The sequence below is a fragment of the Microtus pennsylvanicus genome, chromosome 12 (genome assembly GCF_037038515.1).
Source record: "Microtus pennsylvanicus isolate mMicPen1 chromosome 12, mMicPen1.hap1, whole genome shotgun sequence".
Taxonomy (NCBI): Eukaryota; Metazoa; Chordata; class Mammalia; order Rodentia; family Cricetidae; genus Microtus; species Microtus pennsylvanicus.
Genome location: NC_134590.1, coordinates 34,810,664 through 34,823,025, shown reverse-complemented (window position 1 = coordinate 34,823,025; position 12,362 = coordinate 34,810,664). Strand labels below are relative to the sequence as shown.

General features: G+C 48.8%; 1 protein-coding gene across 13 annotated transcripts in view; it reads right to left on the bottom strand.

Moving 5' to 3' along the window:
• Positions 1 to 12,362, bottom strand: part of Apbb2 (amyloid beta precursor protein binding family B member 2) — a 320,293-nt gene that overhangs the window by 4,662 nt on the left and 303,269 nt on the right. For 6 of the 13 annotated variants that reach the window (XM_075943299.1, XM_075943302.1, XM_075943300.1 and 3 more), the window contains 5 exons: positions 8,722 to 8,836; positions 7,577 to 7,664; positions 6,510 to 6,593; positions 4,808 to 4,923; positions 3,183 to 3,362 (listed from right to left, as the gene is read on the bottom strand). In XM_075943299.1, the coding sequence (XP_075799414.1) occupies positions 3,183 to 3,362; positions 4,808 to 4,923; positions 6,510 to 6,593; positions 7,577 to 7,664; positions 8,722 to 8,836 (583 nt within the window). Of the gene's footprint in view, positions 1 to 3,182; positions 3,411 to 4,807; positions 4,924 to 6,509; positions 6,594 to 7,576; positions 7,665 to 8,721; positions 8,837 to 12,362 lie in introns of all 13 variants that reach the window. The other 7 variants (XM_075943293.1, XM_075943301.1, XM_075943296.1 and 4 more) reach the window with 3 other exon arrangements.

Below are 12,362 nucleotides of genomic sequence, written 5' to 3'. Positions count from 1 at the left end.
TAGAGCAGGCTGTCAGACTCATAGAGATCCAACTGCCTTGGCCTCCCAAGTGCTGGGAGGTGTGTGCTACCACCTGGCAATAAAAACTTTTTAAAGAGAGAACTACATCAACATAGCCTGCTTGCTTTTGAACTAGTAGAAAGTTAAATAATTCTTCAGTGTTAGATGAAAAGGATGTGTTTGTCATTTCTTTCTGATCTCTAAAGTCAAGTTAAAGGTCTGTTGACCCTCGGCATAGTTATAGCTGTTTCTCCCTCAAACACATGAAAACACTCACCAAAAAATGGGACGGGGTTTTGAATGCTCTCTCATGTCCCACAGGTCAGAAAACTCAGTACAAGGGTGGTTTACCACATGTCTGCTCTATGGAGAACATTTTGCTAGGTCTGCATCACAAATCACACGCTTCTTAAAGCATCACTTAATCAGCAGGTACGTGTGGCAATATTAAACCCTGGACTTGAAATTTCAAATAGTAGCTTTGTATGCATATTGTGAATCAAAATTGCACATAACTGATGGAATTCATAAATAAAGAATCCGCTCTGACCTCTTTTAAATTCCATGAAAGTGTCTTCACTTAGGCCTATATAACACAGCTGTAGAATGGGCCTTAAAAGGGAATTCAAAAGAATGTGTCACTACCATTTCTCTGCTCGTATCAATCCATGCATAAGTATTCCAGATGGAGAAGGGCGTGGATTTGACTGAAGAAAGGTACCTCTCCCTGCATTGGGGAGAACTGGATTCAGAGCGTGGTGGGAGCTTAGATTGTACCCACGTGCCTTCTACCACACTGCCTGAGCTACTCCAGCTGGTTGCATTAATAAAATTTTTATTAAAAAAGTGTTTTCAAGTGGAAAAATGATTCTGGGGATCTGGAAAAACAAACCTGTAGCCACTGATAAAACTAATTAGCTAACTGTCATTAGCATTTAAAATGTATAATTAAGAGTGAAAGCCATTCATTTTAGACCCAAACCATCTGTTACGCACCATTTCAGTTTTGTAAAATATCTAGTTTTCTCGCTTGACTGAAAGAGCACTTGTTTATTTCCCATGGTCCCTTGCTCCCATCTACACCTGGTTCCCAGGTCCCACCTCAACTCCTACACTCCCCTGCTTCTCCCCCACAGCCCTGCTCCTGAATACTCAGGCTGGTGAGCATTAGCATCCTGTGTGCACAGCACTTAGAGAAAACAGCCCTCCCACTGAGGACCAGTGAGTGGGAAGCAGATGGAGTGTGGATCCCAGGTCTCTCTTCCTTCCTTCCTTCCCTTCCCCCCACTCAATAGTCTCAAAGATTAAAAAAAAGGGTGTGTGTGTGTTTATCATGTGCTACAGGACACACATGGAAGTCAGAGGACAACTTGTGGGAATTGGTCTTTTCTCATGTGGGCTCCACGTCTCAAAGATTAGCTTACCAGGTTTGGTAGCAAGTGACTTTACCTGCTCACTGGCCTCCATAGATATCAGTAGCCAATCTGCTCTTTTCCTATCCTGTTGTCTAAATAGTCATCAGTGTCCTTCACCATGGGAAGGCAATAATACCTGAGACAGAAATCTAGAAAAAGAAGCTAGAATGTACAGACCATACCAGATGTCGGGTTTTTTTTTTTTTTCTGTGTTTTTGTTTTTTGATTCAGAACTCATTTTGGGGACGGCACGACAACTGGCTTGGGTGTGATTTATGATTTCTTGGATTGCGCAAGTAAAAACGAGGCCAAATGCAGCCTTGCAAGACATGGCCTGTGTGAGAAGAGAAAGATGTCAAGAAAATAGCAGAAGGAGCTGGTGATGAGAGTGAAGGAGGGGGCGCGGCCACGGCCACGGCCACACTGTGGCTGACAGAGGCAAAGCGGGGGGGGGGGGGGGGGGAGTCTGTGGTGATGGATCTGCCAGGTGCTGCAAGCTTCCACATAGAGGACTGATAATTGCAAAACCTTAAAGACAAACAAACACATAGAAGTGCCGTAGGCAATAGGTAGTTTTTAACACCTATTGGTAGTTTTCACAGAACGACTGTCTTATGTGTGGTCTGTCATTCACATTGACATACATGTCATTATAAGGCACATGATTCACGTGGCTCCTTTAGCACAAGAAAGTGTGCAGATCGCCTCCATCCTAAACAAACCAAGCTCACAGACCAGCCCTCGACAGACTTTCCTAGTTCCCACTTCCAGAGTCTTTCTCCCTTCGTCGAATTCCTTCTCAGTCTGGTGTAGTCTCCTCCACTTATAGCTCTTTCCACACTACTATGGGGCTTGGGATTTTATGTCTTCTCCCGCTACACTGAGCTCCCTGATTCACAGGGCTTTCTGGGGGCTGTGCAGAGCTCCCGGATCCACACTTGAGGCTCTCCGGGGTCGTAGCAGTGGGACTCCTCACACAAGGGAGTACTCCATCTCACTGATCATGGCCTCGTTAGCCCTCTTCTGGCTGCCTCCTGCCCGTCTCCCTAGTCTCCATGCGGGAGGCCCGGGTTGATCACTGCACCTCAAGCTGTACTTTAAACTTGCCCTCACGAGGCAAGGTCTCCAGGAAGAGGGACTGTCTTCCTTTTGGATGGAATACTATTTTAAAACCTAAGTAGGAGCTGGTAGCGGCAGCGCATGCGTATAGTTCCACTGCTGGGAAGGTTGAGAGTTTAGACAGTCTAGGCTACAGTGAGTTCCAGGCCAGCCTGAGCTACTGTGAGACTTTATCTCAAAACACCAAACCCAAATCCAGAAAAATCCCAGAAGCTAGAGATGACCAATTCCTACTTGGTAATCTTTCCTGGAGAGCCCAACTTCACCAGCCTTTCGTGACAGGGGTCCTGTTTCTTCCACCAGTTCCAGCGACTATCACTAGACCGTGCCCTGGACCTCAGGCTCTAGTGCCTACCTTCCCAGTTCCTTTGCTCTGACCAGAAGAGTTCCAGTGTGTGCAAGAAAGGTTCCCAGAGCACATCTGCTCAACGAAGAGATGCTTACGTCTCAAATCAGACATCCTGTGAAGTACTCAGGCCTTGTGAGCCAGCAGCACGGGCCGACTCTAGTCTGTTACTTACTGATCACTATAAAGTACGGGGCTTTGGGAGTTAGAGGTTATCCATTAAATACAGGCTTTCCACTCTAATTTACAGCATCTAGAACAAGAAGGACAGGGAAGGTGGAGCAAAAGGCGAGCTCCCTCACCATGCAGGCAGCCTGGACGGCTTCTGACACGTTGGCGGCATTCGGCTCACACCAAAACACGTGGCACTCAAAGCGCTGGTTCCCAGTGTCCATGATGAAGGCAAATGTGTGGACATCCTTCCCGACACCCATGAAGGACAGAAACCGCACTCGACACTCCACCAAGATTTCCTCTTCGCTCTGTAAGAGACATGGTTCAGCACCCGTGCTCTCTGGGAAGTCAGACAGCTGCCAGCACAAAAAACGTCAGAACTTAAATACTTCAGAGAATTCCGCTTACAGAGCCTGGCAGGATTTGCATCTTATCAGAAGTCAGAACGTGGCTGAGTAGCCCGAGAGGCCACCACTGCCGTGGGTATCTGGTCTCACAGTGAATGACCCCGCTGCTGTGGAAAGGGATGTGTGTCCCATTCTCTATCCACTGCAGCCCACATCCGTTCTTCACTGTGCGAGGAACAATGTCACATAGACTTCTGTAGACTGCCCAACGCAGGGCCCTCGGTGGCTCAGGACCCCTTTGTCTATGTGAACCTTTGTCTATGTGTGTCCATGAGTAAAAGATTCACATGTCTCGCTCCACTGTTTTTTATTCAAGCACCAAATCACATCCAACACTGTGGAAGACAAAATGCTGCTAATCAACACATTTGTCAATTCACTCCCCCCTCCTCTTCTCCACACACAAGGCAGCATAAAGACGTGTGTGGGATTCGTTTCATAGCTGACATCCATGGCAGCAACCACAGGCAATTTGTGAGTTAGTAAACACAGCTAGAATGCCAGCTCTCAAACTGTAACACTCTGGCCTGTTAAATATTCATTCATTTCACAGGCGTCCTACCCTGGGCAGGGAGGTCAGGAGATTTGCAGAAGAAATGCTGGAGTTGGAATCTGGGAGAGAGGGTGCGGACAAAGGGGTATGGTACACGGAGGGAGCTGCACCAGTCAGAACACCGCAGTGGGGGAGGGCACCACAACACGCTTTAGGAGTGAAATCCAGAACGAGGGGAGAGGAAGGCAGGCTGAAGAGGACTGTTCACCGACAACAGTGAAGTGGTTTTGACAGTGACCTGCTGGTGGCGGAAGCTGGGACGTGCTTATGACCTGAGGTCTTCCCAGCACAGGGGCTTCTCACACCTTGGTAAAGGAGGCTGAACTCAGACCATCTGGCTTGAAGGCCCAGTTCTGTGCTTCCAATTTGATCTTAGCCAAGTAACTCTGTTCAATCACCCTGACGGGATAATCTGGGTTGAGGTGAACGCCGGCCTGTCAGGATGACCAATGATCTGTTCTCCAGAAGTCATATATATCATTGGGCTTCCCGAATACAAGCAACGTTTGCCCAACTCCAGACAGCATGGCCTAGTCCACACCAGAGCCCTCATAACAAAACTGAAAGGCACAGTAAGCTACAGCTAGTGCCACCTGTCACCTTGAACCATTTCAATCTCTCAAGCAAGCGAGGAAGGCAGAATGGGGGCATCAGAATAGGAGTTTCCAGGTCCTGAGGGAGGCACGATGAGGCCCAGACAAAGTCCCAAATCTTCTATAAACGTAGGCCATTTTAATCACAAGTCAATATCACCCCCAAGAGGCCAAGCCCAGTGTCCTCTCGAGCTCCTCACCTTCTCACTGATGACGGTGACTGTGGCATCGGCCACGTTCATGTTCACCGAAGGCCAATCCTCTTTGCTGGATGAGGTCATCAGACTTTCTATGGCACTGTTCAGGGTGTCCATGCCTACACAGAGAAAGGAATTAAAACTTCACTCTCTGATGCAGGCCCAGTCACTCAGGAACAGCCAGACCCAGGTTGGCCTTTGTAGTTCCTGGGGTCAGGCCACCTTACGGCTTTATCCTCAAGTTTGCTCAGAAGACAAAAAGCCAGTTTTTCCAATGGAGTCCTGGGTACCTCCAGGGATGTGTGTGTATGTTTGTGCCTACATGTCTGCATGCATACATGTGTGGTGTGTGTGTGTCCTGTCTATGAGACTATGATGCTCCAGCCTCAAGCCTGCCTTTGAGAGCCTGAGGAAGGAGACCCAACAGAAGCCAGCACCTACCAAAGTATCAGACCCTTCCCCATCACACTGACATTTAGTCAGGGAAGAGTTGATGGCCCCTTTACTGATGCTGTCCAGTGGGGTTCCTTTGCTAGCTGTAGAATAAGTAAGCTCAGAACAAGCTAAATCTGTTTATTGTGTGTGAGAGCACATGACATTGTATGCGTGTGTCTGCAGACAACTTTCCAGCTGTCCTGCGCCCCCTGAGCTATCTGGCCTGCTCAGGAGTGACAACTTCATTGTGACATAATTCGCACGGAATTCACTTTTTTTAATGCATACCACCCAACGGTTTCCGGCCTACTCATAGGGGAGTCATCAAATCAATCTTAGTATATTTTCAGCACCCCTGTAATCCTTAGTGGGCACTCTCTATGTTCCCTACAACCTAGCCTCGAATCAGTTCCTCCTTTCTGTCTGGTTCTGGCGCCCTGCCTATTGTCAGCACTCCTGTTAAGAATCCTACACAGAGGACTCTTTTGGGGGCGGGAGAGGTGACTTCTTTGATCCATCTCAATGTTTCAAGGGTCACACGTGCTGTGACATGTTTCTTTACTTTTTTTCTTGCCAGATAAAATTGCATTATCGGAAAGGTGATGGGCATTAGGAGTGTCTTTACTTTTGAACAAATGCTACTAGGAATGTTTTTATAGCTTTGGCGGGGAACAAAGCTACCAGTTTCCTTGGGTATGTGTTTGAGGGCAGAACTGCCCAGTCAAACAACAGTTAAGGTCTTTGACCCTCTGAGGAAGTGCCTAACGGCGCTCCAGAGAGCATTTCACTTTCCCCCCAGACCTCCGACTTCTCCAGGGCCTTTTCCAGTCACGGAGAAGCTACAGCTTCTCTGTGAGCTAAGGCAGGTGGAACACCTCAGTTCCTGGCACCAGGGTAGGACACACCACTATGGGTCACTGTGTAAAGATATGGGGGCTCCATCAGTCTTTCCCACCTGTCTCCAGTGGGCAAGAACGGAGGCAGGAGCCTGACCCCAAAGCTGAGAGCTAGAGCATTCTACAGTGGTGGGCTGCTCATCCCTGGAATGCTGGGACAACAGGAAACACACACCTGTTCCCTTGGACCGCACATCAAGTCAAGGTTAGCTTGCCCCCACCACCTACGTGACCAGGATGATCATGTGTCCAGGCTGGTGTCACCACAGAGGCAGGGGTCAGGGTTAAGGTGAGGAATGATACAGTGGCCCTCACCCTCCTGGGAGAACCAACGGCTCTTGTAAGCTTTGGAAGCCTTGCCCAGTTTTACCTACCAACAGGTCTGTCCACGGGTAACATGCCCAGGTACTGCACGTGGAACTTCTGCACCAGTTCTGTCTTTGGTGTTGGAAAATCTACTACAGGGAACAAAAGCAGTGTGTTTCTCAGTAGTTCCATGGTACGGGGAAAGCCAGCTGTCCATCTGGAATCTGCACGCCCAGATGGCGACCCATACCAGAGCACCCTGTTCCCGGGTGTTCGTTCTATAACGACAGCATTTCCCGACTCCAGACGTACGTAGGGGCTTTGCCAGTCTAAACCCTACTGATCTCTCTTTCAAGGTGAAATGCTTAGGAAGGCAAAACCCAGTATGCTAAGTCGTTCGTGTGCTAAGAAACAGCTTTTCGTGCCCTATTTGTTAGGCGTGGCTGGTGCCTGAAGAAAGTTTATATACATTATATATACAAAGGGTATAGATAATCAAAGGCACGGAAGAAACAATGCAGTCCCCCCAACTAACAATCTATAGATGTTTGAACTAGACAGTCCTTACCCCCATGGTAATACATGGGATTAAACAAAACAAAATGAAAACTCTGCTACCATATTCTCTAATTTGTTCAACAGAAACAAAAAACAACTTCCCTGTTCAATACTTTTGAACTCTGTCCCCTTGGGGCCTGGAACACACGCTCATCGTCCCCCTCCCCCACCCAGGCAGGGTCTCACCATGCAGCACTCAGGCTGGCTCACAGTTCTACTGACTCTACGTCCCAAATTCTAGAGATTGGATTCTAGGATGGAGGCCACCATGCCCGATTTTAACGTCTATTTTTATTTTATACGTATGAAAGGTTTAGTTAGCTTGCATATACGTGCAGCACATGCGTGCAGTCACTGTAGAAGCCAGAAGAGAGCAACAGATGCCCTAGAACCGGAATCACACATGGTTGTGAGCAGCCCTGTGGGTGCTGGGAATCGAACTCGGGGATTCTGGAAGAGTAGCCGGTGCCATCATCCAGCCCTCAAGTGTGCTTTTGAAGGAGACCAGAGAACCCTGCAACGCTCCGGCCTTGCAGGACTGGCAGGAGCCGTGGAAGAGGGGCCACTGTAGACATACCTTGCAAAGGGACGTCGAGACTCACATTGTTCCTTTCCTGTAAAGAGCTGCAGGCCAGGGCTTTGGCATTCTTCCGTTCAGCCATAATCTAGACAGCAAATGAAAGCGCATCGTGGGTTCCCGGCTACGGACCCCATGTCACCAGCCAGCCCTGCCGGCAGAGCATCTGAGTGGATTCTACCGGGATTTAAACTGACGCTCATCTTCTGCCTCCTTTCCCTCCTCTCCCTGTGCTACACATTATGTGAGGATTTCATCTTTCCCTGCTGGGGATGACAGGTGAACATTTCCTCAGAATGACAGCTCTCTGAATGCTTGGAAGCTTCTTCTTCCATCTACTCATTCCAACACCCGTGGAGGACAACCCAACAGGCACCCTCTGGGGGCACCTGGACCCTCTGACCCCTGCGCTCAGAGAGCACAGAGTAACACGCTTCCCTGGTACTGTCCCAGAGCGACTCTAGATACTCTTTCCAGGCCTCTGGAGACTTCAGATCCTACCGCTGCCCTTACTAGCTGTGACCTTGGATAGGTAAGCTGCCCTTTTGTGCATATAAACAAGAGTGTGTATGTCACAGAGCATGTGTGGAATAAATGAATAAATAAACGAGTCCAGAGGGCTCAGGAATATTGGCCGCTGCCATTGTCCTTCTCCGGCTCTTCCACGTGGTCTCTCTTCTGTTAGGGACATTAATGGTCACTGTGTGCAGGCATCTTTTTGTTCTTGTTCTCCACTAGGGAGTTACAGTGGTGTGGGTTTAGGGATTGAAAGACGCCTGGTCACAATGGCCCTGGAAGTAACTCGCGCTTTGAATCCCAGCCCAAGATGTTCATTGCAAAGTAATGACCGTCATTTCTCTAGGTATATGTAATGTGGCGGTGACATGACATTCACAGGAAGATAAACACAAGTCACATGCAAAAACTCCATCATCTTGTGAGGGACTCAGACATCCCTGTGAGTGGGTAACCCTGAGATCATGGATATGCCTTGAACTTGGAATCTACTACACATTAACAACGGGCTGAGCACCACCCTGCCCGCTTCTTCCTGGGTTTGATGTCACAGGCAGCTCTCCGGCCCTCCCGCTCAGTCAGTGACGGGAAACAGGGAGGTAGACCCTGTGCCCTGGACCCATTCTTACCTTAGAACAGATTTCGTGGAGACTTGTGGCGATGGCTTTTGCTGGTGTGTCACATCGAAACACATGACACTTCAGAATCCTCGTGTCTTTGTCTCTTGCTACATAAGCAAAATCCCTGTGCAGAGGCAATTTGCCAGGATATTAGGAAGAGGAGCCTTTTCTCAACATGTGCTCTAGTTACGACTATTAACGGAGCTCATAGCCAGCATGCCAGCCGTGAACTGCGGATGCAGATTAAACACCAAAACCAAAACACCAACAGCTACAGACAGCAGAAGCAGAGGTCAGTGGCTGTTAGGGACCTGTTGCTATGTGACCTAGTAGTGTCCTCTAAACCTAGCTCTTGAACTCTGGGATAGGGACCAACCCAGAGTGCACACTGAATTCTGAAGAAAGCGTCTGTCTGGAGTAGTGACAAATAAGATGATGAGACAATGAACACGGAATTGGGAAGAATATGAATTACAGAATGATATAATGAGAACCAGCACAAGCCAGCAGAAGCGAAACAATGGGCTGTGATGTGTGGGCGGGCACAGAGGACGGGCCAGCCCCACAGCTGCCTGAGGAAGCTGATGGGCAATCAGAGAAGCCCAGAACACACATGTCCTGTGACCTGGACATTACCAAAGGCATGTGACTTTGCCAGACATCCACACTGCGTCCCTGGGGGCAATGCTGGTCTCCTGTGTTATATATCGGGTTAGCTCAAGCAAGCTGACTGCTCTATCTGTGCTACTGATACCCATTATGACATTACTTGGCTTCAGAACAACCATACCGGGTAACACAACTATGTTTCTTGCTGTTATTAATGGAGACAGTGGCTCTCCAAAGAGGAAGTGAAAGGTCTCACTGTGTAGCCAAGGCTAGCCTGCAACCCCAATCTTCTTACCTAACTTCTAAGTGCTGCAACCATGGCATGAGCTACCCCACACAGCAACTGAATTTATTTTTTACATTACTTGTCTTCCTATCTGTCTTTTTTAAGTTTTAAAGATATATTCTATATTTTAATTATGTGTGTGGGTATGTACACCGGTATACAGATACCCCCCCCACACCAGAGGCATGCAATCTCCCTGCAGCTGGGGATGCAGCCAGAGCCGTGAGTGGGTGCTGGGAACCCAACTCAGGTCCTCGGAAAGAGCAGGGTACGCTCTTCGCTGCTGAGCTACCTCCCAGTCCCTACTTGTGGGTTTCTGAGATACGGTCTCACAATGTGGCCCGGGCCAGCCACAAAATTACAGCAATTCTCTTGCTTCCACCTCCCCACGTGCCAGAATTATGGGTGTGAGCTACTATGCGGCTTAGATTACTTCTCTTAATACGGAAGAAGTTGGCAAGATTTCCATAGATGACCACACGAAGGTCTAGCCATACGTGTGGTCCTAGGGTGAGGGAAAGTTGGTGAGCTCGAAGGATTGGCAACAGAAACCTGCCTCCTGGCCTTCATGCCCTGGAGTTGGTCCTGAATACAGCGCATCCTTGCCTGCTATCTCACAGGCTCTGCCCTCAGCCTGCCCTCACCTGCCCTCAGTATTGCTCCTAACTGCCTCCTGCTCCTTCCCTGCCTATCTCCGTTGGCATCTTCTATGCTGGAATCAAATGTTCCCTAGCCTGCCAGCCACAGCCCTGCACCCGATCCCAATGTCTTGGCCTATCTCACCATCTGGAAATCTCCTGGATCCCTCGCTCCCCGTCCAGCCTGACCAGGGCTCAGCATCCCAGCAAGTTCTCATCCCTTGCCTTTGCTAACTTTGTCTCTACTCTATTGCCACTGCTGGGCTAGGGTTCCCTATGCACACCACACTCACCGGTGGGCATCCTGCAAGTCCACAAAGCTCCATGAGGATGGATTATATCTTAGGCCCAATGCCTAGTCTGGGCCAGGACACAACAGAAATGAGTAATATTTGGGGACTGAAGCACAGGCTTGCTCCACGTGTCCCTGGTGCCGACAGGGAATGGTGGCCTTTACCCGAGGTGTGAATGGGTACCATGGCACTGGGTGAAGGGATAGGTCTGGGGGTGAGGCACACTTTGAGAGGTGAGGATAGTCTTTCTCCATATTGTGCTCTCAAAGCCTTCCCATGCCAGGCTCAAGTGCCATGAAGGAAACAACAACAAGGAAAGATCAACAGTTCATTCTGGAGATGGCTAAGGGGAAGCCTTGTTTGTGGTTTCCTCCCCAAGCTCCCTTCATTTCCCAGATGGTTCAGACAGTAAGGCACACAGTGTCTGACAACCCTTCCCCTTCCAACTCCCAGGTCTGGCTGCCGTACTTATGAGGCCAAATCTCTCCAGATTCCCTTGCATCACTTGCAGGAAGTGCAAACATCCTTGTCTGGATTTTGAGAGTTGTAAAATGTCTGCAGCATCTTCAAGCCTCATTCCTTCTAGCAAGGTCTCCCCCTTTCTCTGCTTAAGTACGTGATCTTCATGATTGCATGTTGTGGTATCTTCCCTCATCTGGTGACCATGCACCCTCCCTGCGCAGTCCAGAGCGCACTCACCTACCCAGCACAGCCTACCCGAGGTCTGCCTGGCTCTCTGACCCACAAGGCCTTGCTTGTCTAAATGCTGTCAGTATGCAAATTCTGCTCGCTATACTTTCTCTTGTAGAAATGTACAGTTCCCCTTCTGTGTTTGTCCTCTCTAAGGGTCAGGAAAGAACAGAAAGAAGGGCGCTGGATGCAGGCAAACCAGCTTCTAGTTTGTTCCTGGTTTTACTTAGCTAACATCTCTCACCCCAGAAACCTCAAACCAAAACTTGCTGGACAGGGTACCACAAGTGGAAAAGGCCACACCATGAAACTGAGTTTTTTTTTCTTTTTTTATGAAATTATCAAAAACGGTATTAAAACTGCCTTTGGCTTGTGTGAACAAGAAATAACTGTCAGATTGCATTTTGGATCCCATCTCATCATGGAAATGCAAACATTCCGAATCCAGAAATCCTTCTGGTCCTAAGCATCTTGAGAATACAGGACTGGTGTGACCCCAGGCCTGGTTATGAAGCCCATCTTTATGTGGGTAGAGACATTTACTTCCACATTGCTTTGCTTCTGATGAAAACTTCCAAGACCCAGGCTCCTCTCCAGCCTGACTGGCAGCCAGCAGGAAGCCTATATTCCCAAGGTTCCCAAGGTCACTAGCAGAGAGGAGAGGACACACCTGGGCCACTAACCACAGGATCAGTCCTACCAAGCACTGGCTACATGCTGTCTGTTCTTTCATGTGTAACCTCACAGGCATAATTTTTAAAAAATCACTACTCTTAATCTTCATCTTCTTTCGGCTCAGGGGAAGGTGATGAACGCGGCAGGGCAATCGTCCGGAAACTACCTCTTCCCGAAGGAAAAAGCGTGCAGCCTTGGGCCTTGGGGGAGGGCTTTTTACAAAGTTTGAGCAGCCCAACTGTATTTCTTCTTAGGTAGATAACAGATAGGCAGAAATCTCAGCGCTTCTTTCCGTAGAGTTAAGAGGGCTGGATGTCTCTAACTTTATTCCATTATGTATTCCAAATCACCCTAAAACAGCTGTCACTCCCCGACATGGAGGTCTGCACGGACAAGGCTTGTCCCTCAGACCTAAGCATGGACAAGCATCTCATGAATCAGCAGGAAATCTTCACTGGT